Source organism: Mastacembelus armatus, chromosome 20 (genome assembly GCF_900324485.2).
Source record: "Mastacembelus armatus chromosome 20, fMasArm1.2, whole genome shotgun sequence".
Classification (NCBI taxonomy): Eukaryota; Metazoa; Chordata; class Actinopteri; order Synbranchiformes; family Mastacembelidae; genus Mastacembelus; species Mastacembelus armatus.
The window spans coordinates 17,060,978-17,088,514 of NC_046652.1; the positions used below are offsets into that span (position 1 = coordinate 17,060,978).

The 27,537-nt window shown below is 42.5% G+C and overlaps 2 protein-coding genes across 5 annotated transcripts in view; both read right to left on the minus strand.

The window, feature by feature from the left end:
* Positions 1 to 69: 69 nt before the first annotated feature.
* Positions 70 to 16,696, minus strand: itgb1a (integrin, beta 1a). Of its 2 annotated transcripts, XM_026292214.1 has the most exons (18): positions 16,577 to 16,696; positions 16,368 to 16,508; positions 9,651 to 9,717; positions 9,194 to 9,279; positions 8,760 to 8,991; positions 8,495 to 8,665; positions 8,074 to 8,312; positions 7,734 to 7,889; positions 7,520 to 7,615; positions 6,455 to 6,544; positions 6,076 to 6,216; positions 3,982 to 4,184; positions 3,613 to 3,851; positions 3,265 to 3,487; positions 2,723 to 2,958; positions 2,377 to 2,543; positions 1,233 to 1,310; positions 70 to 955 (listed from the first exon to the last, which is right to left on the minus strand). In XM_026292214.1, exons 2-17 carry the CDS (start codon positions 16,398 to 16,400, stop codon positions 1,233 to 1,235), a joined length of 2,457 nt encoding a protein of 818 aa, XP_026147999.1. In that variant the 5' UTR covers positions 16,401 to 16,508; positions 16,577 to 16,696; the 3' UTR covers positions 70 to 955. The 2 variants fall into 2 exon arrangements, with proteins under 2 accessions (XP_026147999.1, XP_026148000.1); XM_026292215.2 differs by lacking the exon at positions 1,233 to 1,310 and having other exon boundaries at positions 16,368 to 16,691.
* A 2,105-nt stretch (positions 16,697 to 18,801) lies between these two features.
* Positions 18,802 to 27,537, minus strand: part of nrp1a (neuropilin 1a) — a 50,283-nt gene continuing 41,547 nt past the window's right edge. Inside the window, exons 12-18 of one of the 3 annotated variants that reach the window (XM_026292062.1) lie at positions 27,424 to 27,534; positions 26,693 to 26,743; positions 24,733 to 24,876; positions 24,323 to 24,600; positions 24,146 to 24,242; positions 21,746 to 21,799; positions 18,802 to 21,614 (exon numbers count right to left, since the gene is read on the minus strand). In XM_026292062.1, the coding sequence (XP_026147847.1) occupies positions 21,328 to 21,614; positions 21,746 to 21,799; positions 24,146 to 24,242; positions 24,323 to 24,600; positions 24,733 to 24,876; positions 26,693 to 26,743; positions 27,424 to 27,534 (1,022 nt within the window). In that variant the 3' untranslated portion in view covers positions 18,802 to 21,327. The remainder of the gene's footprint in view (positions 21,615 to 21,745; positions 21,800 to 24,145; positions 24,243 to 24,322; positions 24,601 to 24,732; positions 24,877 to 26,692; positions 26,744 to 27,423; positions 27,535 to 27,537) is intronic. The other 2 variants (XM_026292061.1, XM_026292063.1) reach the window with 2 other exon arrangements.

Below are 27,537 nucleotides of genomic sequence, written 5' to 3' on the forward strand. Positions count from 1 at the left end.
TGAAAAACTACAGAGCCACAAATTACAGCCTGGAAACATTTTAGAAGACAGTTGCACTTCAGCCATTCATGAAGACACACAGTTTTTGTACTTTATTTAATAAATAACTAATAAACAGCATGGGGAAAGAAGATAGTGTTAGAATAAGAGGCATGTTAAAAACAATACTGTCAAGGTTTGTGTGTTAACTTTAGAGACATTTGGGTATGAAAGTCTGCTATGCTTTAGTCTTAGACAGAACACAGGCAGAACCGACAAAACTGACTCACATGAATGAGTTCACAAGTTCAGTGAACAAGCTGACAGACAATATGTTTTTGGCTTGACAGAATACGAGAAAGGACCTGAGAATGAGTAATTAAGTTGCTACAGCTTGCAAATACAACAATATTTGACTAGTTTATCGCAACTTGTATGATAAACTATACAAATTCCTTGACCATTCATGATCTCCACACTTTCACAATGTGCTGCTATGGCTGACAATTTACACATTAAGCTCAGGTCCTGTCTGGAACTCAGTGCAGTAAGAGAGAGAGAGAGAGAAGCTGAGAAATTCTTATACATATGCTGTGTCTACATTATTTTGTTAAAAATGCTAAACTGTCTGCCTACTAGTCATGTGGCAGGAAAAAAACAAAAAAACATAGTTCCCTCAACATCTACAGATAACGCAGCTTATATATACATATACAATACACTGTACATCTGAAATAAGGCAAATGTATTTAAATCTTAAGTGTTAGTAAAAAGATGATACATTACAATGATGAAGCAACAAGGTGACATGGCATAAATTACATGTTCTCCTCAGAACCCAAACAATGAAAATACTGCAGACGGCAAATACTTGAACAGTTCACTGAAAACCTGGACAACTATGACGCCATCATTTTCCTTCGTATTTGGGATTGACCACCGTGGTGACGGCGCTTTTGTAGATGGGATTTTCACCCTGGAACACAAAAATTGATGGTATCATTAACATTTTAACTCAAGGAGTATGGCAGACATTTGTTAGTTCATGGCAACTTACCCAATTCAAACACAACTGGGTTACCATTAGACAACAGAATAGAACATCTTATGGTTTCTGAAAATTTGATGTAATTGATTTCGATCACACTCAGCACACAGTCATGCATTTGTGATAAAAAAACGAAATATAAGGAGGATAAAATCAAGGAAGCGTCAGTCCATGCAGGGAAATTAAAGAAAAGAAAAATACAAACTTAAGAGACAGAGGCTTTACGTCCGTAGTTTGGGTTCTGGAACCGATTGATAGGACTCTTGTATATGGGGTTTTCTAGCTACAGGTAAAGAATCAGCACAGAAGAGAGTTTGTCGAGAAAAGAACAACAGCACAGGAAAAACTACAAATAAAAATAATACAAATAAAGTGAAAGTGAAACAGAAGCAAAGGAATGGAATAAAAAATGTCTTTAAAAGTGCAAATCCATCTATAACAAAGTTCATTCAGTTTGTCTTCATCATGTTTATGCTCCACCCTCATATAGCACTTAGCCATGCTTACAGAGGTCATATCAATTATTATAACTATTCACTAAACAACATTTTGTCTATCTTTGCTCATGAATATTTTTACTGATGATCAATGGATCCATCCACCCACCCATCATCTATACCCACTTACTCCTAACCAGGGTCACAGGGATCTGCTGGAGCCTATCCCAGCTCTCTTTGGGTGAAAGGCAGGGGTCCACTCTGGACAGGTCACCAGTCCATTGTCATTTATACAATTTACTAAACACGAGTCTTCTTTTTAAATTAAAGAGATCTGAAGTCTTAGTCTGCCCTGCCCATGACAATACAATCATCATGCCCCTGCCCCTAATACTATTAAAAGGGGGTCCAGCACTGATTAGGGGCATCTGCATCAACAAGCCCACATGTCCTGTGGTTATGACAGAACAGCACCGCTAGGTGGAGGCATATTACTGCACTGGAAGTTATGCTGAAATTCAGCCTTCTGTCATATTGATGTTGGCTGCTGATGCTACACACTGGAGGAAGTATGGAGGGGAGGAGTTGTGGTCACTTCCAGGAAAAAGTGTACTGATGCTCAGGGTGCATAACATTCCCAAAAAAGGCCACACAAACTCTTGACTTTTTTCCCTTTTATTTTGAGCTTTATTTTAAAGCAGCATATTGAATCTGTTTATGCAGCCATGGGAATGTAGAGATTGCAAGCAAGACATTTCATAATGATATTAACCGTGAAGAACAACAGATGATGTTCATAAGTTAATTTCCTGACAGCTGGCTTTGCAGAGCAGCCAAACAACACCTGCTTTTCACATTTAGAATAACCAAATCTGCCTCATCGCTCACAGAGCCCAACACTGTTCCACTCACCGTATCCCATTTTGCGTTCATCTTCTCCTTCTCAAACTTAGCAAATTCTCTTCTGTCATGAATGATCATGAGCAGCTTCCAGATGAGCAGAAGGGCCAAGCCAATCAGGACAATGCCGGCAACCACACCCGCCACGATAGGGATGATGTCAGGTCCGGCAGGGCAGTCTGAAACGCACCAGTGTTTAGGCAGCTGGCAATACCAGTGCAAAAATAACAAGACCATATGGACAAAACATGGCATCGCATGCTGCATGGGAATAAACAAATGATCTATTTCTGTAATTTAACCACCAACCATTAACCGAAACCTTCTACACCCTGGTTCACGTTAGCTTTCTGCTCACCAAGCGTATCGACCACATGAACCTCTTTCTCCGTATTGTTGTTGACAGCGTAGGTGTAGTAGAACCAGCAGTCGTTGGCATCCCTCTCCTTGCAGTGCATCACGGGGTAAGAGCTGCCACTGGGCTGGGGCAGCTTGTCTCTGTCCTTAACTTTAATCAGGTTGAAGTAGCTGCAGTCTCGCTCACACGTGTCCTTTTTTTCACCCGTGCCAAATGCCCGGCACTGGACACACTCTCTAGAGGGAATGGACCATAACGAGCTTCATTAGTTAGTGACATTTACATGGTCTGTACCATTTATTTTCTTCAAACATCAGAGAATATAATAGAGATTGGATTTTGTTTTTGTACCTAATTATTTGCTATGTCATCATTGTATGTAAGCTTAGGAAGATCTGTTGGCTCAATAAATAAGTCACTTCCTTGCAAATATGGAGAGAAACCCAGAATAGTTTGACATAGATATGGAATATAAATAAAGATATAAGCGATCTAACTGTCCATGTGCTGCACACACTGACATGCCTTGAGTTCAAACTTACTTTTGTTCAGTACAGACTCCAGGGCACGTGGGGCAAGTCTCACAGGTGGGACCCTGGAATTTGTGGTCAGTGCACTTACACGTGCCACATTCACATATTCCTCTACCATTGCAGATCTGCTTGTTGGTGGCCATACAAGTCCTGTTGTCCAGAGAACAGTCGCAGGCGCTTCCGGTCCACATGGGGTCACAAATACACACTCTGCACTCGCAGCGTCCATGTCCTAAAATGAAAAACAAACAAGGAGTAGGAATGCTCCAATGAGACTTTAGTCTTTTCAAACACCAGTGTAGAAGTGAGTAGAACTTTCCAACAGCACTTTTTCCTATGTAGTACTGATATACTCACCTCCACACAGTTTGTTTCCAGAGCGGTCACAGTTGAAGTTGTCACACTCGCAGTATTGGCCACTGTACCTCTCCTCAGGATTGTCTCTCTTCTTGCACTCACATGTGCCACACACACAGTCTCCATTGTTGCTGCAGATGTCAGTATCATTGTCTTTACGGCAGGTCCGATCCATATCCTCTGTAGCTACGTCGTTGCTGCTGCATTCGCACTGTCTGCCCACGCGGCCTTCGTTACACCTGAGGTGAAGGGAACGGTTGTGGGTCTAAAGTGTTTTTTCACACTAAAACATAAATCTAAATAAGACTGAACATCACACTTTAGGATACTGTTTCTGCGTAAGATATATGGTACAAAAAAAAGACATACTTGCACGCTCCACACTCATAGGTCCCGTTACCAAAGTGGCAGAGTGGACTGTTCTTGATACCCTCTTTGTGGCATTCACATTCACAGATGAAGTTAAGGGTAATCACCACCTCTTCTGTGAATCCCAGGGGCTTTATCTTAATGGTCTCAGGCTTCCCTTGTTTCGGACAGCCCTTAGACGTCACGCTGATGCTAAACATCACCTGTATTCATACCAGGAAATGAAAAACAATCACCCAGAGAGTTGAGTTCCCACGTTATATCACTGTGGGATGCATATGCAGACCAACGGTAGAAAATCAGCTAAAATGGCAGAGATCTTAGATTGTAACATGAAGTTATTTTGTGCAATAAACAACACAAACTGCAGAAAAGATCCAACATCCTACAGAGGAAACACCTCTATGAACAGACTGCTTAGTTGCATTTAGGAATCTGATTTAAAAGCAAATGTTTTTACAATTATACATATATATGCAGAGATTTTTTAAGTTCTCTAATGATGATATATAGTTCTTGAATAATCCTATATTTACATTATCTGTCTGTATGGCTGAATCTTGGCTGCAGGTGTAATTTCTTGTGTTTGCTCAGTAATGCTGGATATCTGGCATTTATTACTACATTTATCTATTACGCATTTATATTTTCAAATGTTTTTCAAGTTATTATGTGAACAAATTAATTTTATGTCACATTATTTAGCCCATGGTTTGTGACTTTGACCTCAAAACTAAATGTATGTAACGTTTTGCAAATAGAAAATATGTTAATAGTCAAAGGGAATAAAAACAGAAAAATGAAATGAAGCATAAAAAAAACTTACCCCTTATGATTTAAGACAATAATCTCTTAAGAGTTTTTATCAAATTACAGTCATGGCCACTCCTAACCTGTTTACAACCTGAGCTGCTTCTCTCCCTCAACATCAGGATGGAGAACTTGTGGCTATGGACGTAAGACAAGCTCGGCTTTGCTGCAGGTTAGGTCTGTCTATACTGCAGGGAGTGTGGGCATCACAGAAACCAGGGTACAAGGAGACACCAGCCCGACATTTCCTGCTCAACTCATCAAAATCTCACCTGGTCATCAACCAGTCAGAGCAACTGCCTCATCTCTTTTTGTGCAACCACATCCTTAAAGAATCCCAGGCAGGAAGCTTCAATCCATGCACCGCCTGAATATCAGGACTTAGCAGCAGTGCTCAGTAGAGAGTCGGCTATTGACCTACTGGATGGGGCAACCTACTTCCTGTCCAAACAGGGCTTCATCAGGCCATCCACCTTTTCTGTGTTCACAGGGTTTTTCTTTTTGAGAAAACAACGGTGGTTCCATCAGTGCACTTATTGTCATACTAAGATGTTACATACTGCTAACCTCTTCCCATAGCACCAACATCTGTTGATTTCCTCACAGACTTGCTGTCATCTCAAGGTAATTCCCCAATATCAGTCCGGGTTGATGATTTTTCCAAAGGTCATTGTCTGCCATCTGAATTTGAGGCAGCTGAGTTCTTCTTCCATGGTCTGAAGAACAGGTTATGGGAGGACGCAGAGGGTTTTAGACTCGATGCTGGCCGCAGAGGTTCACCAGAGGAGACCAGACCAATCCCAGGTTGCCCTAAATACAGTGGACATCACCATTCCACCCTGCACTCTAGTTGCCGGTCCCACTTCTGATCCCATCCAGACCTTAACTTTCACCCAGTCCAAAGTACTGATACAACCTGTTATCATGATTTATCAGTAATGTATTTAAGCCTTGTTAGCATGTGGATCTGTGTGCATGATTATTCCAGTGGTCCCGGTGTTATCATTTGTATTAGTGCTATTTAAAAGTACAATGTGAAAAATGGGAAAGATTTAACGTCATCTAGTGTTGAGATTGCAGACTGCAACCTTCTCAGCACCCCTGAAACCTTCATCCAAACATTTTCAAGCATTAAGGAGAGTACTGTGGCCATGACCTTTAAAACAAAACACGACACCCTGACCAACGAGTGTTTGGTTTGTCCGTTCTGGGTCACTGTATAAATATGGTGGCACAACATGGCTGCCTCCATGAAGGGGGACCCCGCCACATTCCAGTCCTCACCTCATCTCCAATGGAAATATTGGAGCATTTCCGTCCACTCTCACCCTGACTAACCACTCCGTTCTTGCAGCGGGATGTGTAAGCTATGGTCACTCCCTCTGGAAGCTTGCTGTTCTCCAGAATAACCTCAGAGGAGAGCGACTGCCAAAAGCAAGGGATAACATGGACGCTGTTATTTCCTACAGTGCAATCTCATCTGGTAGCTTTGTTTTGACAGAGATAAAAAGAGGTTACGCTGAGAATATGTGTTTGGAAAGAGCTTAGCCTCTTCCAAATAGTTGAGAATGCTAAACGCTTTAATGTGGTTCATGTGAGTAAATAATCTAATTATAGTATTTAAAGGAGCACTGAAAGTTTACAGTCTCAACAGTATACTTACATTGTAGGCATCTATAATAAGGTTGATTACATTGCTTGAGTTAGCAGACAGCGTGCCCACTGCTGACTTCGGAATCAAATTTTTCAGCTCCTGAGGAGAGAAGAAAAGTTCAGCTAATCTCTGTGATGCCTATTAGCAAGAATACAGGATCAATATTTTTAAAACAATTTCCTAAAAAGTTTTAGAAACTGTTGATCCTTTGGAGTGAGATTAGTGGAAATATTATTTACATGTTTTAAGATTTACAAACATAAATATGATTTTGTCCAGTGATAAAAAAGTGAATTTGTATCAGAATGTGTCCGCTGGAGCCTATCCCAGCTCTCTGTGGGTGAAAGGCAGGGGTCCACCCTGGACAGGTCCCCAGTCCATCACAGGGCCACATAGAGACAAACAACCTCACACACTCACACTCACTCCTATGGGCAATTTAGAGTCACCAATCAACCTGACATACATGTTTTTGGACTGTGGGAGGAAACCAGAGTACCTGGAGAAAACCCACACAAGCACAGGGAGAACATGCAGACTCCACACAGAAAGGCCCCTGATGGGTTTCAAACCAGGAACCTTCTTGCTGTGAGGCAGCAGTGCTAACCACTAATTCCACCGTGCTGCCCTACATACACATTTGTACAAAAAACAATATTACCAGTATATGTGCAACTGGACTTCTAGTTTTTAGGTTGAAACGTTTCACTACTTGTCCGAGTAGCTTGATCAGCTACTTGATAACTGTCATTAAAGATAAGATGAACACAGCACCACTTTATACTGAGGCTACTGTGTGATGATAAAATGAACAAACTTTGATCAGATGGAAAAGGAGTAAACTATCTCAAAAATGCATCAGCTGGGCAGAAGGAAATAATCAGACCCTGGAAGAGATGCTGCTATGATATTAACTCACAGCTGAGCCCAGGTGGATCTTCCAAAAATAATAAACAGTATGCTTAAATAAGTGAATTTTTGGATTTTATTGACTTTTTAAATGAAAAAATATTGAGTGTAAGAGTGTAAAAAAAAAAAAAAGTGATGTATAATGAAAAGGAACTAGGAACTAACTTGGTAAACAGGCTGAAACTCCTCTGTGACAGCAAAGATAGTCTGAATGTTGTTGTCACTCAGCTTCTGAACAAGGTGAGCGATGGAGGGGTAGTCCTTAAAAAGAAGAGAGAAAAATCACAGTCACAACATGGTAAACAGTCAAAACAGGCAGCAGTGTATGAAATCTCCAAGGCTTTCACTAATAAAACAGTCACCACACTGAGCCACTTACATAATAGTGGCTCATTGTGTAAACATTGTTCTCCAGATGACACTTTCCATCATTAGGCAGCACAATGCCGCCCAGTTTGCCATCTCCAGCAAAGTGGAAGCCAGCATCAGTGGAGAACACCAGCAGACGAGTCACATTCCTCCAGCCAATTTGCTCCTGATAAAGAAATAATCCAGTTTACTAGTAAAAAAAGTCCTTTTTGCACTATAATGCATCCAAAAATTGGACTAATAAACATGGACAAAACATCTTTATTGGCTTTCCTCTATGCAAGTGTCAAAATTATGCTGAAACTAATTTGAATTGTGAACGTGAGCAGCACCGTCTATGTTTTTCTTACCCCACACACAGCCACTTGCATGATAGCGTCAAAGCCTCCTTCAGGAGAGTCCAGGTTCCCAGAGATGTGTTGCTGGCCTACCAGGGTGTTGAATTTCTTGCCGTCACTGGTGAGCTTCAGGACATTTTTGTAGCTAAAGGGGCTGGTGCAGTTCTGATCACCTGTGCAGGGGTTCAGCAGTTTTGCTGGGGTCGTGCTGATGTAGGGCATGACTGTCTTCTCCACAAAGGAACCAAAACCTTTGACAGACATATGGAGTCAGAACGATGAATTAGATGAATTAATGATTAGTTTTGTGTTTGGTTTAAGCAGGTTAGAACAAATTGGTTCAAGCAAATAAATCAAGCAAATAAAAAGAACAATAAAAAAAAAAAAACCTTTAATCTTTTTGTCTTGAAAAGAAATGAACCATCACCCTCACCTATCCTGAAGTCAGACGTGATCTTTGACATCTCCAGCATCAAACTAGTTCCGAGGTTCTTGACATTTTCCAGATCGTCCTTCATTGAGTAGGACAGGTCCATCAAGTAGTACAGGTCAATGGGATAATCTTCTGCTCGTTTGAACTTCAAGTCAAAAGACTGAGGCTCACCTGCAGGAAGTTACCACAATGAACTCTGGTTTGTCCAAGCGGTCAGTATCAAATCAAAACCAAAGCCGAGGGCCTCAGAAATACGTATTCTCACCGGATCTGAGGGTGAGGCTGAGTTTCTGGGGCTGGATCTGAGTTATGTCCTCTGGCTTCTGTTTCTTAGTGACTCCATCTGCTACTTTCCTGCGATTTGTAACTGCTTTGTTCTTGAGGATCTTCTGTTCCCCATGTGGGTTCTCAATCATTGCTGCATCACAGCCTCTTTTCATCAGAGACTGCAGCTCGTCACAGCGGGCTGACACAGTCTCGCCCTGTTTCAGGAAGTTCTAAGAACAGCACCACGAAGAGAATTAAAAGGGAAATCTATCAGTCTAGAACTGCACTAAATCTGCACGAAACATCAAACATTATCTTTTCATATTCTGAAATGAGTAGATAATTTATTGATAATTCCATTTGAACAACAAAATCATAACATCATAAAACTATTTTTTCCAAGCAGTGAATATCTAGCTCTGATATACGCACTGGGTCTTTACACCAGCCACATTTGGCTCCAGCCTGGATGCATTCCCCGCAGTATTTGGCATTAGCATTGATGCATGCATTCCCCTCTGCATGGAAAACAAAGACAGAAGAGGAAGCAGAGTCAGAGCAAGCAGATGTACACCAACGTCCCTGCAAAATAAGCAGCCTGTTAAGCCTCCACCCCCACCAGCATATAGTTCATGTTGCGTCCTGCCATTTAATGTTAGCTGGAGACAAGGACTATTCCCTCTTCCTGTGTGCTCTGTGGTGATAAGGCTGAGATCTAGTGACATCAAGAAGCTTAAGGACCAAGCCCTGCTCTCCTGGCAGGGGGTGATATTCATAAATGGTAATGTTAATTATTCAAGATGACAACAAGGAAATGACGTCATATGACAGAATGATGATTTAATGATTTATTTACTTAACAAAATGAGGTCTGACGAGGAAGCCTTACCTTTCTCAGCATCACTGTAACACAAGACTCCGAATAATGTGGATAACAAGAGTAGCTTCATGTCCATCTGCAAACACACATATAAGAAAAAGCTGTTTTCATTGTGTCTGTTTATGTACAGATGTTTCAAAAAGCAATTTCCTATTTGGACTATTGCCACGTTAGCAATAATAGCAGGCGGTCTTGGTGGCCTGAATGCTTGAATTCATAACTAGTTGCACAAAAGCTTCCAGAGTCTCAGAGACATGTCAGCCTGAATCTGAAAATGGCTCCGTTATAATTGTAAGTAATAAATTATTCTGTCACAGGAACACGGCTATTCTCAGGTAAATCAATTCAGACCACTTTAACATGCAAACACACACAAACACACACAAGGTCCCATCAGCTTGCCCCTAGTTCGGACTGACGGCTTCTTCTTACAATCCCTTTTACTGTAAATATCACTGGCTCTTGTTGTGGGTATTGATTGCTTGCTTTGGTGCAGGCCTTTTAGTCGGCCATATTGATGCACCTTTTTTACAGCTAATGGAAAGCTCTCTAAGGAAACTAAAGGCCCTTTCTCTGCTCTAAATCTCCACATTGTGAACAGTCTAAACTCAAAGTGGTTGCTTTAAACTAAAGTTTGCTTACATACACACATTGAGAATGTAAACATGCCGTCTGTCTATCAGGTACAATATTTACCATGATAATTATCGTAGTTAAGAGTCTTGTCATGCTATGATTTGCTAATAACTCTAGTAGCAGTAAAAATAAATTACAACTATCGCTTTTTTGGGTGTGTGGCTGTGGCTACTTATGGAGAAAGGGTTTAAAGACTGACTGCATTACACTGGTAAAAAGGCTCTGAGTATCAATATGCATGGTGTTAAGTGACATGTCTGAGTGTCCGGGTGAGCATGAGTGAGTCTCCGCCAATGTCCATTTATACACACAGTCCAATAGACAGTCTGTCTGCCACCCCAGTTTAGATGAGCTGACATGTCACTGGTTTACATGGTGCTATACAAGTATGTGTTCATCTATCCATCCATCATCTAGACCCCCTTATTCCTAACCAGGGTCACAGGGATCTGCTGGAGCCTATCCCAGCTCTCTTTGGGTGAAAGGCAGGGGTCCACCCTGGACAGGTCACCAGTCCATCACAGGGCCACATAGAGACCAACAACCTCACACACTCACACTCACTCCTATGGGCAATTTAGAGTCACCAATCAACCTGACATACATGTTTTTGGACTGTGGGAGGAAACCAGAGTACCTGGAGAAAACCCACACAAGCACAGGGAGAACATGCAGACTCCACATAGAAAGGCCCCTGATGGGTTTCAAACCAGGAACCTCCTTGCTGTGAGGCAACAGTGCAGATGTATGAAAGTGATTTAGCACAGGGCTCAGAATGAAAGAACACAGGTTCATAATCCTGTTTAAAAAAAAAACAAAACTCAAATTTTCCTTTTACTATTCAGCTGAATTTTACAATTTGAAGGAATCATTTAAACCCAATGTACATGAAAAAAACTTAACTTTTAAAATAACTTAATCAAACGCCATCAAGTCTGCTAAAGGACCAATCGATTATTAAAACGGCTGCAGTTCTGCAGTCAGTTATGTCTTAGTATTCTACAATGCATTACTTCATGTGTTATGCAAAATGACATCTGACTCATATCAATATCAGGTACTATCTGCTTCAGACAGACACTCGCTGTCTCCCTCAGTCAAACACTGAGATGCAAACAGACACATTTTGTAACTAATAGCAGCCCAGTGTTTTCGGTCTGTCCAAAGCTCTACCAGTTGGCAGGAGAAGGTGATGCATGGCAGACATCACGGTGTGTAACTAAAAACAGGCTGAACTTCTCATGAGGACAGAAACCTGCAGCACTCCTGCATGACACTGCATTTGCCACGACCCCCTTTTGTTTCTACTAACTCAGTGATAAACTAAATTTAATCAGTTGATTCTGCAACAGAAATAAAATTCATTTGAAGTTATTTGTCGAGCACGAATTCCAGTAGTCAGACGTGTGAATCTGGAATATTCTCTGTTTTATATTATACATAATCTGAGGGCGATGGTCAGGGTCATATCAGTTCACCACCATGAGTCGAGACGACACAAACGGCACGGCATGTGTAAGTGCTTTGCCAAGCGCTACCATGAATAATGATGGGCAGTATTAGAGAGACAGCAGGGCAAACGGCCAGCCACACTAAAAGATACGCCACATAAGTAAAGAAGTGCTGTCCAATGGAGTCACAGGGGTTTTTGTGGTGGAAGGCTGAGGCTTTTCTCACTCAGAATGCAACTCTGGCCATGAAGAAAAGGAATGGAAAAACAGGAAAGGGTGTTGGAGAAGTGGGAGGGGAAGACTTTTGGGGGAATCTTATAGACTTTCCTTGGCTCTAGAGTGTTAGTACTTTTAGCTTTTCTAGCTTGTACAGTGTTTGTTCGGCCGATCGGGCCTTTTTAATAACAACTAAATATTCAGGAGTTAAATGACTTCAGTTTCTTAAGACTTTACAGAGTTTGAGAGTCTTAAGTTTAGTTTCATTAAAACCTTCCACAAGGCATTTAGCTGCTTCATAGTTATCTGTGACATATGTTTGGCTTCCTGTACTCCCATCCTCCCTGTCTTTCTTCTCCTTTTCCTTTCTCTCTCCTTATGTCGGTCGCTTTCCTCCCTCATACTGTACCACCCACACAATTTCTCAGTTCACTCCCTCCACAGTGAACCAGGCCAGAACAGTGATCCTTGGACTTTACAAACCCCCCGAACTGAGCGCTGAAACACACAAACCACCTGGCAGAACTGAAGGAGAATATGAAACAGTGTCTTATGTGTCTCCGTCCAACCTTGATCCCACTTCCCACCACCAGAGAGGACCCAATAAATATGAGTCTTTACAGTCACCATCTCGTCTTTGCGAAAAAGGTCTTTGTCTGATAAACGCCACTAATGAAAGATCATGTGGGAATCTTGTGGTAATTTGCTCATAGGACTTTAATATGAACATGTAGCTGACAGCGTTTTCCAAAATGATCTTTCCAAAGAAGGAAATAAAAACAGTAAAATGTTTCAGATCATAGGGATTAGGGCACAAATGACAAGAGCAGAAATGTGATTAGAATCTTTTTTATACTGAATGAGCATTTCTTAATAGTAGAAGTCTCATCAGAAATCAAAAATAGGTTCTGGAACCACTGATGTTCTGGTGAGTGTGCAAAACACACTGTGCAGCGTCTTTGTTTTGATTGATAAGCGGCTCCACAGCAACATGACAGACACGTCCATCCATGTTAATCTGCTAATAAGTCTACAGGGAATCATCGCTGCCATGCAGGACTTGGGTCGGTGACCCGTGTGCTTACATTGGCGAGGAATGGCGCACAATTGATGTGGTTGTGCCAGGAAACTGAACTGGTGGGGTGTAGGATGGTGGCCCCTGCCATCTGCCCGGGGTGGTCGAAACAACACACTGCCAAGATTTTGTTTCCATCCAAGTTGTTCCAAATGTAAGAGAGCACAGTGATACTAGATTCTATTTATGGCATATAATGTGGAAAATGACAGTCTGACACTATGTTAATCTATTGAGACCATGTATTTCACAGCAACTTCAGAAACCGTTGAGCCGATCCAAACTATGCTCTCTGTAATGGTTTAATAGAATAATAAGAGCAGAGCAGCTACAGCCTACATTCCAGTTTTATCTGTGGCTCATCAGAGACCTCATTTCTGCTCTTTCAGCGTTTTCCAGTTCAGGTTTGTTTTCTGATACTGAACAGCGTTCCTATCTCTTCACAACGTGCTCTCCCACAGCACTCTAGCACAAACAACTGAGGCAAACCACAGCCTCGGAGGATGGCCAGATCCAGATTCAGGGCTCTATCTCTGTGTTGAAAATAGCTATGCAGTACTAAAATGGTATTTCTAACTCTTCCCCAGTTGGCCCCTGCACTCAGTCCAAAAGGACATACAACACCCTCTTAAACAAAGTTAGTTAGACAGGGTTCACATCTGACGCCATGAACCTAGTGTGAAAAACATCCATCCCTCCATCATCTATACCACCTCTCCTGCATAGGACCACAGGGAGCTGGGGTCAGTCCTACCGACTAGCGACCGAGTTAGAAGGTTCTAGCTCGCTCCCTGTACCGTGCCCAAGTGCTAACCACACTCTCCTTGGCCTGGCCTCAGCGAGATCTCTTGGCTCTACTGGCGTCCCCATCTCCCCTACAGTTTGGGGAAGCAGTGCCGTTTCACTGTGTCAGCGCCAGCTGCCCATGTTTTTTTCTGTGGGACGTTGCACATTGCTGCTTTTTTCACATGCCATCCTGGGTGTTGGCAGGACCAGAGGTGTTAAGTGCCTGGCTCTCTGGTTATGTGCGTACTTATGTTCCCCACCTGGAGTTTGGTTCGGGTCAGGCTTTAGTGTTTTGGTTTTTCTCCTGGGTTGTGAGGCCCAGTGAGGCACTTTCTGACTATCACTTTGACCCGTTAGCTCAGAGGGTTTTGGACCAATGAGACAGAACGTTGGATACAACTTGTAACCCAAGAATCTCTGTCCTCTGGGCTGTGGGCCCACTAGTCCCTCAGACTACCTGAAGAAAATGCTGGTTCTGAGTTTTTTTTTTGGTTTGGAAAGATCCCACTGCCAGTTAAACATGGGTGGTGACAAGCAATACCTGCAGAGCCCAGTTCTCATTTTCATTGTACTGAATCTGTAACTGGTGCAGTACAAGAAGCCGTGACCAAGTCAAGTGCATAAACTTCCGGCACCAGGACTGGACTTTTTACCACCTGCTACTGCGCAGCGGCTGGGACAGAGACCACGCTCTCCTGTGACGTAATTTGACAAGTTGTTGAAAAAAGCACTCAGAGTTTCTGCCATCACATCTGGGAAAATCCCACATTTGCTTTTCAAATGATCATTTCCAACAAACATTTTGCAAAAAATATCGTAACCTGCGACTTGATATAGTACAATTTATCTGAGATAAAGTACCCATCTAACTAGAACAATACTTCAGAAATAGTTTCGAGTGGGACTTTTTTTCATTCTAGTACTTTTATGACCTGAGTTCCCTCATGAACATCTTTTTCTCTCTCTTCATGTCTCCTGTGCTGTCTCTTGTAAATCCAGATGTTTTTGTCATCCAGCTCCTATGCAGCCTTCCCTGACACATGCACTTATCTGAAATCAGGACATCAGCGCTGCTTTGCAACAAACACTGTGTCCATAAACAAAGGTTTGTCCAGTCTCAAGTTCGTGTCATTGAGTACGCAGAGATACTGTGTCACTGTTGGTAGAGACGAACAGAAAAGTGACATCAGTGCATTGTATGAGCACATCTGTGCTCTCTCCATTTAAAGTAATTTAATGCTCTCTGCATTTAAAACCTTAGCTCCTACCTAAAGTAATTAACATTTAAAAAGCTTTCCTGTGCTGCATGGAGCAGCACTGTCACAAAAATAACCACAGTACGATTTGACAATCAGCCTGCAAATGTCTGCTGCTCTTCACTACCAACATAACAAGCTTGGTCTTATTTTCTCAGCAGAGGTCCACTCTAACAGTGTTGTTTTTTGGAACACCACTCCCCCGCTGGTCGTACTTTAAAATACAGGGCAAAAAGAAAAACAAAAGGCCTCTAGAGGTCACAAACCAAGCAGCGTACTCCCCTAGCCCCCCGATATCTAGTGGCAAAAATAGACCAGAAAATTATACCCAGAAGCAGCAGAACAGAACCAGCAAGTGTATTTATTGTGCTGCACAGTAAACAGTTGGTGTTGTGCTGTAACGCAGACTGCTGTCCTTGTTTCTGACACATAAGGAACATGTCACACACTCATAAAGAAATAAACGCACACCATTAATGTGCCTCTGTGGGGGCTTGTAAATCAGCTGTTTCCCAAGGACCTGGGCTCACATCCATCCAGTGGCTACTGTCTTGGCCCTCCAACTCCCCCACTGTCCTACATTTACTCTCCACCTCAATTAGCCTTTCTCCTGCTCGTCCTCCCCTACAGTCCTGCCCCCACCTCCGTCCTTGCCTCCATTTCCCTGATTAAACCGACGCCATGGCTTTCTGACTACACTGTGGAGTCAGCACAGCACTGCTGTATTTATTGGGCCTTTATCCTCCTGTTCACCTTTAGATGAAATGATGAAATGGTGGGTCACTGCTTGAATAATTCATGGACCCTGTGCAGCCTGTCAGTCATGAACAGCAGCAAACAGGAAGCTCTTCATATCTCTCTATCCATATCTATCCATATCTATCCATATCTATCCATGTGTCCGCCCTGTGACACGCTGCACCCACCTCTCACCCTATGTAGGCTGGCACAGACTCCAGAATCCCATGAGCCTCTGCAGGACAAGTGGTGCAGATAAGAGATCAGACTATGTGAGTGCTGAGACAGCTGCCTGTTGCTGTAGATCATTATACATCAGTACAGAGACTAGAGGCTCAGCTGTAAAACCACTTTTTAAAGCCCCAATAAGTTGAGCCTCCACAGCCCGTCACCCCAAACTGCCTGAACACTCACTCACATGTTACATCACAGGGAAAACCATCTAAACTGCACTAGAAACTCGTTTCATGGACGAGACACCATCGACAGTATGAATTAATGCCACACTAAAGCTCTTTTCTATGACAGACACAACAGGACAGGCGTGGATCTTTGTGAGGCTGTTCACCTGGATGTTGGTCCGGTATTTCGGGGGCGACATGCACAAGTCGAGCACTTTTCCTCGTCCAGCTCCTGTTGATGATCCGAGACAGGGGCAGCGCGCACAGGCGGTGTCTGCCCTGTTGGCACCGGGACCCACTTTCTCCCCCCCTGAAAAAGTCACAGCGGATTCATTCCGCCCAGTCTGCTCCACTCAGGAAAACCTTTACAACCAACCTCGACGGCTTCGCGTCAACCGACGTCCTGTTTTCCTGGGTCTAAATCAGGGGGAAGAGAAAGACGAGCCCGCAGAGCTCGCTCCTCCTGCCCAGACTGGATTAACAGAGTGACGACATCTCCACTGACTCTATAAGGACAGTGTGTTTTTACCAGCGGCGACCAGAGGGGAGGCAACGGGCCAAACTGGGACCAGTAGCAGCTGTGCTGGTGTTTCCTCTAAGCTCGGGATCATGACACATTATCATTTTCATTGATTAGTAGCCTGACTGAGGTTTACTGCTGTCTGCTTAACAACACATGAATAAAATAAATCATTGGCCCTGGAATAATAATTCCCCAGTCAAAGTATTAATGTTTGTCTGAAATACCAGTGTCCATGGCTGAGAGTGTAGATCAGTAGATATGAAAACAGAGCAGTAAAAAATCTGATGTCTGAAGATCTTTAACAAATATACACCGATCAGCCACAACGTTTAAACCCCTGACAGGTGAATTAGGTCTGAATAACTGATTTTCTAGTCTGGAACCAGGCTGCATATTAGGCAGCAAGTGAAAGGTCATTTGTTCAAGTTGGACGCAAGAAAACTGAGGCAGTGTCAGGATCTGAGTGAAATATTCATGTCTCTGTGCTGAAATCAAACATAAAGTGAAATGAAAAATAATTTATGCTCCTTTTCTTGTATTATTTTTAATAATAACACATCATGAGTTTCCACAGTAAAAATAATCAATCGGTTACTTTATTTGATTAAAAATTAGTGGAATGTTATATCAGCTTCAGCACTGGGGAAAGAAAACACCATTACCAGGTCCAGAAGATCCTGTTTAGTCTCCTGGGAGGATTCACATGGGAATGAAGCTCTTTATTTCCCTCATACTCCATAACAGAACCTCAGAGAGTGAGGAAAAATAATGAAAAAGAGATTTTTATTCAATAACAAACTATAATACTCAGCACAGCTATATTTATATTTATACTTTATTACTTCCTTCATATATATATATATGAAGTAATGATGACTTGTAGTAAACATCCCGTACAATATATACATACTTGCCTGTACTTCGGTGGATTCGTCTGCCCCCCTGTGGTCTGTTTTGGTCGTTGCATGCAAACAGGAATAAAAGCCTCAAAAAATGCTGCAAAGCGTCTCCTTCATCTCTTATTTTTTTATTTCCGTTCTTGTTTATGTTACACAAAATTTCCATCGATTAGTTTGCAGCTGTCAATGTCCTGACAAGATATTAATAGACTTTTTTACTACAGCAGGTAGTTTGGCTAATTAGTTCCTAGAAAGAAAAGTGCATGTTACTAAAAGTATTAACAGTGGTTCTGTTATATTCAAGTGCTGCAGTACACCATGACAGAATGACAGTGTACCACCATAAACAATACAAGAAACCTCAAAATGAAATGGAATTGATCCGTCGTATATATTATCGTATTTACAGCTGTGACATATCAAATTATCCTCAAAACTACAGGTAACTATGTCTGCTGTAATATACTGTATGCGTTCTGTAAACTTTATTGTTATTGATCATATAAGAAGAAATACCCCCTTGGTCCTTAATCAGCGTCCCAGGGATCAGCTGGAGCCTATCCCAGCTCTCTTTGGGTGAAAGGCAGGGGTCCACCCTGGACAGGTCCCCAGTCCATCACAGGGCCACATAGAGACAAACAACCTCACACACTCACACTCACTCCTATGGGCAATTTAGAGTCACCAATCAACCTGACATACATGTTTTTGGACTGTGGGAGGAAACCAGAGTACCTGGAGAAAACCCACACAAGCACAGGGAGAACATGCAAACTCCACACAGAAAGGCCCCTGATGGGTTTCAAACCAGGAACCTTCTTGCTGTGAGGTAACAGTGCTAACCACTAAGTCCATGAGACATTTGTACCTAATTATACTACTCCACTGAGCCACCTAGTGTGAAAAAAGAGAAACTACACCAATACTTTTGGAGGGGGGTGTAGCATCAATATCTAGACTCTACTGGCTCTTTGGTCAATACTGTCGCTTACACAGTCTAACACTCCATGGTGGTCCAGCAGGTCACTGGAGCTATCTCACTCACACACACACTTTATGTGGTAGAAGGAAAAATGATCATTGCACATTAAGATGCTCTTGGTTCTCTAAATCCGTTCTCTGTGAAGGTGCTAGTTAACCCTTTACAACATGACTGGAAATAGGAATAAATATTCTCTGTTCTTTTTAAGGCCTTGCTGTTTATTCATTGACCGTAGAACAGCAAAATACAGAAGCAGTATTGAAAATAAAACTTTTCTTTTTCTTGTAAAAAACAAACAAAAAAAAAAAGAAAAGAAAAATCTGCACAAAATTTGAACGACCGTACAAAATGAAACGCTAATATGCCATGTTACTGTTGGAAAATCTATTTAGCTTTTTTCAATAATGAAAACATCTCAATATCTTTACATTTCAGAATTATATCACACAATCTGAAACTATATATATATATATATATAAATTCAAATGAAAAGAATCGAACACGTGTTTTTGCATTTTTGACTTTCTTCTGTTTTTTGTTTTTTTTTTTTAATGAACGCTATAAACACATTAACTTAAATATATTTATCAGTGCAACATTGCCTTTTTTGAGTCCACGCTACAGTATCCTTTTTCTCTAGTTTAGCAAATATCGCTGGAGCTACTGTCCTGTGTAGCTGAAAGCGCAAGATGGTACAGGTTGAATCTGAAAGAACAAGCTGAGAATGTGTTCACTACAGCACCACATACAAAGCACAAGGATGTAAAAGACCTCACCCTTCTCAGGGTGAAGTTTCTGATTGTTTGATTGTGGCGTGAAAAACCACAGTTCCAGGTCCGATGGGCCTTTGGGTCCTACTCCTGTCAATCTCATATGAAAAGTTCAGAGTCCCTTCCCCCTGCAGTCTGTAACGAAAGGCTTGTCCCATCTGTGCATTTACAAACAAGAGTCTTCACACTGCGCTGACATTAGCAGTTCTTTTAAACTTAAAAAGGAATAAAGACAACATTACACTTTGTATTCCCCCGGCTGATTATCCTTAAGGGGTCTGCAAGAGCAAAGCACGTATTAGAATTTCTTGTGTGAGCGATGACTTGTGTTGTGAACCCCCAGCAAACAAGAAGGGGGCAACCATCCTTTGGTAAGGCCACGGACAGGGGCCAGATGACCTGATTCAGGTGATACCATTAGATCCCGTACGGTACTAGTGTCCTCTCCTAATGACATCAGCTGTGACATCACAATGTTATGGCTGCTACAAGTGAAACACGTAAAATTGTCCGAGGCCCGGGAGGCCTTAAGCTACAGCATGTTAACAGTACAAACTGGGTTTATCATAATACACATTTGGCTAAAATAATGATAGCACCATTCTTCAGTTAGTGTGTTAACCCCTCGTTCAATAGAGTCCTGTCACGAGGGATTAAAAAACAAAGTGCATTCAAGATGCTTTTTCCAGATACCACTTGTTCCATGAACAATCCACAGTGACTTTTGGAGGAATAAAGATGATTGTTTGTTGTTTTTTTTTTCTTTTTTGGTATGCTGGCAGATATTTTATATATTTTACCACTTCTTCTGCCAGCAGCATGAGCATACTGAAGCTGTGTAAAAATCAGGTGACCAGTGAAACTCAAACCAGGTTGTATCGGTTCCATTATGTTGTTTTTTTTTGTTTTTTTGCCTTTTGGCTAACTTGTTGTCTGGTTTCTTGTGGGTGTTTCGATGAGAGGTGGCTGGAATGCACATTGAAATTGCTGACGCTTCAGCATCACACAAATCTTACTCCTATGAGCGATGTGATCTAAAACTGCAAACCATAACACTGCACCTTCCACAAAACAGTCAGAAAATAGTATTTACACACATACAAACCATGAAAAAGGGATACTGCAGCTTTTTTTTTTTCCTTTTGTACTTTCTTTAAAAATGGCAATAAAATATTTTCAAACTTATTTACAGTGTTTTTGGACAGAAAATAACCAAAAATAAAGCGCAGTGATAGATTGTTTTCCTGTTTTGCAGGTATCTATAAGATAATATGCCCCTGTTTCCTGTGAGAAATTAAGCCAAGTACATTTAAAGAACAACGAAAAACAGTATCAACAGAGGAACCCAACAAAAATGTACTAAAGGCACTGTCAGAACCATATATTGGGACCCTCACTTTTAGTGTGATAGGTGTCAAAGGGGAAAGGGAAAGGAGAAACTTGTTCCTGGATTATGGGCACACCCTGTATGCCACACCATGGGGCTAATCTACAGTTTTTCTCCATATGGTTCATTTAGATTTTCATAAATCTTTTTCATTAGTTGAAAATAAATGAGGCTTCTTGAACTCATAATAAAAAATAAAAAAAAATCCTTCCCACAAAATCATAAATATTTCAAACATTATTATTAAATTGGTCTCAACACCAGCATCCGATTGTAAAAATGAATGCAAATCAATATAGAAAATTAAAATCTCATCTAAATCGTCTATACATTTTTTTCTGTATTTATTGTACACAGTGTCCCCTACTGGTAGGTTCTTTTACTGCAGCTCCTGAGAAAAGCGAGGATCAGTCCAAACCTCCCATTGGGTCCTGAAGTTGTCCCTCATCCAGCGAGTTAAAAGAGTGTTGGCAATTCCTTGAGCTCTTTACAAGAGGATATGTATACAGCCAGTTTTGTGCACGATCTGCACGTCAGACAGTCACACCAATGCACTCAGTCCCACCTCAGGCCTCTGAGTATGAGCTCTGTACATTCAGTTTGTCCTTCTTTAGCTTGACACCATCCACCAGTTCAAAGTTATAGTTCTCCAGGGCTGATAAGTTCCTGTCCGACATGCCTCCATGGGAGCAGGCGCAGTACAGGACCACGCCACAAATGGCACCGAGGAAGACCCCTAGGGCTGACATAGCAATGATAGTAATAAGGATGGGGTCGAGTGTCTTTAGCATGTTGCCTGCTCCACTGATCTGGTTGGTCTCCACAAAGACCGGGTATTCGGTAATCTCCTCAACTGTACAGGACAGACAGAAGCAGAAGAGTAGAATGTGAGAACGTAAAGTATGAAGGATTTGGAGAAGAGGTTCTTTAAAAAAAAAAAAAAAAAAAAAAAAAGATATAAATCCTTCATGTGAAATGACTTACGGATTTCACTGAAGCTGTCCTCTGGCAGCATGGGCTCAGTCGGTATGTCAGGATCTGATCAAACAGAAATTCTATTTAAATACAGGGCCGAAAGAGAAAAATCAACACATTCAATCGGTTTACTCTGCTCCATCAGCTCATACTATCTGTCATCATAGACCTGACCAGTCCCTGCAGTCACTCTGACTTTGTGTCATTGGTTTCCCCGTGTTTCAAAACCTGCTTGTTTGCCTCTCTTTTTGTTTCTGACCAATGCCTGGATTTTGGACTTTGCCCCTGCCTCTCCAGTTGTACTTTTGCAGGGACTGATCCAGTGTTGTATTTGTGATAGTACTGGACACAATGCACTCTAACAACACCAGTACACTGTGCAAACTGGTCAAGACCATCTGCAATCACCAACCAGTTTCAGCAGATTGATTTCTAGGCCCTGACTGCACTTTCAGCAGTCGCCACCAGAATGTTACTCAGGTGAATCCAACAACTACTTGCTGTTCCTAACTCAGCTGTCACTGCTGTTCAGGTTGCCTCAGGTGACAGCCCTCAGCCCATGCTTGGTACTGGGGAACAGCCGTCCACCATAGCTCCTCCCTCCAGCTTTTCAAAGCAGTTTCAGATGTTCAGCTCCAAGGATTGACCTTCATCAAGGTGAGTCAGGGTTGGTAGATTACTCCACTGATTTTCACATTGTTGTTGCAGAAAGCAGCAGGAATATGGAGCATTGTGCATAGACAAGATAAACTGGTAGCAAGAGCAATGAGCACTGTTACCATCCTGATTGATCAGCATTTGAAGGAGAGGGAGAAAAGGCAGGTGTCCTCTCAGCAGGAAGCTCTAGGGGTGTTCACGCTTGCACCAACACCTCTGACTGCCAGTAACTGGAAGGGTTGGTCATCATACCTGATGGAGTGTAAGTATTGTCCATCTTCACTGACTGTACGATTAGGATATCAGTCTATTGCCATCATCTCCCAAAGGTGGTTCTATTTGTTCTTCACACCTGAAATCCATGAGAAGCCAATGAAAAAGTACTTAATGCAGAGTCTGGCTGCCAGGCTCATCATCCATTCTTAAGCTGGGGTGGGATTCTTCTTCATGGAAAGAAAAAGACAAGACGCCTGGATCCCTGACTTTTGTAGACTAAACAACATAACCATCAAGAAATGGTACTACCCTACCCAGGAGAGAGACGTGATGATTAAGCCTGTGTTCATGTGCCTTGATGACATTTTAATATTTTTTCCAAGAATCAGGAGGAACATATTATGGAGATATCTGGAAAAGCAGCTCTTCACTTCAGCTCCCATGCGAGTTTCATTCCTCAGCTGTCTGCTTTTTGGGTTTTGGGTTTTCCACATACAGCATCCAAGTGATCCCAAATAATGTGAAAGAAGTTACACAATGGCCAAACCACAGCACCTGGAAGAAACTTTAGCTTTTTAGTTTATGCCATTTTTTTACCAGATGTTTATTAGGGGGTACGGTTTGGTGGAATGAACAGACCATAAAAAAACAGGAATTCGCTTGGCATACACACTAACTCAACTCCAGGCAGGCCAGGAGAGCTCTGGGCAACTTGTGTGGAGTGGGCAATAACTGGGCCTGTAGAACAGGAGGTAAGCAATGCTCAAACCACTTTTCTCCAGGTTCCATGTGAAGTTCAATCCTGCATCCTGGTCCCAGCAACTAATCTGGGTTGAGAATGCACAAAAAAACGTACTTTGTTGATTTAATGATGCGTGATAGTAGGTCAGGGCTCACGCCACTCTCCTTCATACTTCATCCCATTACCTGAGAGTGGTACACACCTGGGCCATAGCAAGTCCCTGGTCAGTAAGTCTGACTGACAACCAAAACCTCATGCTAAAGCTGGAATCCAAAGAGTATCATGCTGGGTTTTGTGAAGCTGCCCATCTTCAAGGTTGTTTATCTGTGCCTTCTCTTGAGTTGGACAAGTCCCCAGTTGTCCTGAACAATGCTAGAAAATCCCACAGTGATGTTGAGAACCTTCCATCGAGAGGTGGGAGAAAGGCTGGGGGTTCTGTCACTTTCTCATCTGTTCGCTTTCGGTGCCATCGGCTATTACAATCTCTCTGTCATTCCAGACCTGGCCACTCCCTGCTCTGTGGGTGCCCACCACCTCACACTCCCCCTTCCAGTCTGGCTCACCTGCAATTCATCCACTAATTACCACCCTACATATATAGAGAAGATGGTCTTTTGTGTCTTCATCCATAGTTTTCCAGCATTACTGACCTTTAACTGGATTTGGAAACGAAGCACATAAAGGTCAGACTGTGGACTTTAAGTCATGCTTTTGAACCCCAGTCTGCATTTGTTATACACAGACGTGTGTAGTCATGATCAAGGCATTCAAACAACGAACACTAAAAGCCTCACCTTTACAATCTGCCATGCTGAGTCCATTGAGAACCCTAATGTCATCCACTGCAATGTCTCCCCAGCTTTTTCTTTCCACCAGACCTTCAATCACCACCTTGAAAAAAGAACAGTGACTTTTTGACAACCTGTTCTTGAAGTCACGAATGGAAAGGAAGGTCTGAAATTATGATTTACCTGATAGGATTTGTTCGTGCGTGGCACAAAGACCCGACCTTCTCTCCAGCGGTTGCCTTGGTGACCACTGACTGTCCACAGCAAGACATCCGCTGGTCCGTCAACCGTCTGTTTGCGCTGTTTGATATGCAGTGTGCCAATGTGTGATCCAAACATGTGGTACCAAAAGGACACACACAGGTCTAAGTCTGGTGAGCTGACCACTGGACTGACCAGCCGAGCCACCTCTGTCTCTTGGGAACCTGTTGCCAAAGTGTAGATGAAGTTCCCTGATCCACCTGTTGGATAAAAGAACCGACAGAACAGACAGAATCTATGAGACTGAAAGGAAATGTGACATTTAGCATGTGCCGTGTTAGAATTTTGCATATTGTTTGGTTCATTTGAGCAGGAATCTACAGGCCTCCCACCTGTGTGATCCATGTTGGGTCCAGTGTTGAGGGTTGGTGTGCCACTGGACTGGATCTGCCACTTAGACCCAGTGTCCTCAGATGTCCAGCTGCAGAAAGATGGGTCATTGGCCCACCCAAAGTCACATGCAAACCACAGAAAAGCTGCAAATATGTTGAATAAAGGTCAAGATCATGTGTCAGACGTTTTCAAGTTAATTCTAAAACAGGAATTAGCTCAGAGTTCTGGCATATAGCCTATCAAAGATCCATAAGCCGGTCATGATTTAACCGCTGGCTATAGTTTGGGGCATCCTCCACTTAGCCTGACCATCTATAACCACCAGAGGGCAGCAAAGAACTATCAGACATAAGCTCCCAAATCTTCCCACAGCCAACTCAGGTTGGAGAAACAAAGTGGAACAGACAAAAGAGAAAGAGTAAACTAGAATCATAGATCTCATATAATCTTGACTATTGCCAATTAACACTTTTCAAAGCGATGGACATCGTTTCCAATTGAGAGAGGAAAATGTATTGTAAACCACAGAGAGCAGAGGATTTTAATGAGAACAGGGACTTGAGGTTTAAAGACCACTATGGTAAGTGTAACTAGGCACTATTCCAACACTGCAATCCATCATGGACACTTGCTGTGATGAAGAAACTTCCACAGAGGCAAGAAATGTGGCAGCATGGGCTTCAGTGTTTTTCAAATTGGATAAAGAAGGAACCAGGTTACAAGGAACACAAGGGAATGAGATGCAAGTGATGCCTTTAGAGATACGGCGAGGCAGCTCTCGAAGTGGCAGCTTACGTGAGCACCATTCCCTTTCATAATGGGAATATAGCAGCATATAGGAGTCGATACTCCCTTTAATAATGGGAGGGTTTAACTAGCTTCTGCATGAAATGACTCTATTTACCTATTAAATGCAATTCACATGAGGAACTAGACTTCAGAGGGCACGTCACTTTTTTCATTATAAAGTCTCATTCCCAACTAAATTGAGTTTTGCTTTTTTTTTTTTTTTGTTCAATTCTTTGGAGGTATAACTGAGGCTACCAACAACCTCTGGATGGTACGAGCAGCCACAGGACTCACTTGGTCACTTGATGGAAAAAAGACTTTTTCTCATCAGTGCCAACAGTAACTACATCCTCTAAGATTAGGGTGCACGGGAAGCATGCACCCACACTGGAATACATGGTTTGAGACTCTTGAAACGAAAAGACAGATATATGTTTGCTCGCAGACAGATAGAAATATGAATGCACACACATGCACCTTCCCCTGAACTCTCATCTTTTATTTTCCCAGGTGGCCCAGCAGACTGTAGACCGATCACAGAGGCAGCTGATAGAGTGAAGGGGGCTGGATGGAGTCTATGGCCCATTAGCCAAGGTCAGACTGGGGCACAGCCTCCTAGCTGGCTGCTGTCTCATCAACCTGCTATAGGAAACAGTACTGTGTGTGCGTGCGTGTGCGTGTGCGTGTGTGTGTGAGTGTGTGTGTGTGTGTGTGTGTGTGTGTGTGCACATGGCCCCAGAGCATACGTAATTTCCTGTGGTCATTTGCATTGTGATTTCCTGTTTTATGTTCTAGTGTGTGTGTGTGTGTGTGTTTTAGTCAGTGTCTGCCCACTGATTAGTGATTATGCTGAGAAGGCAGCAGCCGAGCACCAGTGCTAATCATCAAATCGCTCAGTTTCACACCACCTCCCTCACCCTGTCAGCAGGAGCCTCGCAGGGCCACATCATCGGCTTCAATAACACACACATCGACAGAGGAGAGAGGCTTCCTTGAGCTGGCAGTCATTAACCAAGCTGCGCTTCTTGAGTAGGTGGGTAAGTAAATAAATAAATAAATACTTATCCTATATTTCAGGATGTGATTTTAAAAGATGATATGTTCAGCACTTACAGTAGCAAAATGTGGAATTGTTGATGGGAAAGAAAAGTATTTACATTTTCTGCTTACCTGGCATAGTATCCACTTCAGCAGTGGTTGTCTGTGCCACCATGGTACCACCTGTCACAACAAACGCATAGTTAGCTCCAAATTAGCTTTTCTAACAGCACCCATGCACTAAATGTGTCCATATTAACTCAGTTTAGCTAACAGATGCCCTGTGTACCCTGCCTTGGTGTCTTTGTCCACTGAATCACTTTACTCTGAAAACATGTGTCTGACACTGACCATGGTCATCATTAGAGACTGCTGGTTAAAATGCAGAGTGCAGACTGTAGTGCAGAGTTACTGGGTTAATGGGAAATTATGTCAAGTGGAGTAAGTTGAAAAATAGCTGCAGGGTAAGGTGTTGAGAGATGAGAGACTAGAGACAGGCAGAAGTGGCTGTTAATAAGTCTGTGTGTGTCTAGGTGTGCACATCTGGTGGTCTCTGGTGCAGATGTGATCACGCTCTCCTGCGAGTTGCCAGAGTGTGCTTGGGAGGGGAAAGGCTGAAGAGGGAGGTGGGAGCTACAGGTGCAAGTAATTAGAGCTGTGTACCTGGCAATCTGCATGAGAGTGCATGTATGTACGTGCGTGAGCGTGCACAATAGATGGCGGAGTAGCTAAACTGTCAGATCAAACTGCGGTAAAACAGCGTTGAAGCTGGGAAAGAGGCGGTGACGATATAAGCCTGAACTATGGCGGAAAGAAGGGAAGAGGTGAGGTTGGTGGCAGCCTCACGAAGACAATGTTAGCACCTGTCACATCGTAGTCATCACCTGTGCCGCTGTGACAACTTGCATGATCATCGTCACATTCGTCTGACTGAGTGATGCTTGGGATTATTGTGGTAGCTGGGAGCGTAGGAGCTG

What these genes read in the sequence shown, in the direction of transcription:
- itgb1a (XM_026292214.1), bottom strand. Translation starts at nt 16,400, where the DNA reads ATGTCGCCCCCGAAATACCGGACCAACATCCAG. An exon ending in CAGCCTCACCCTCAGATCCG is followed by an intron (nt 8,666 to 8,759) that starts GTGAGAATACGT and finishes AACTTCCTGCAG; the next exon opens with GTGAGCCTCAGTCTTTTGAC. An exon ending in TGGAAACAAACTGTGTGGAG is followed by an intron (nt 3,488 to 3,612) that starts GTGAGTATATCA and finishes TTTTCATTTTAG; the next exon opens with GACATGGACGCTGCGAGTGC.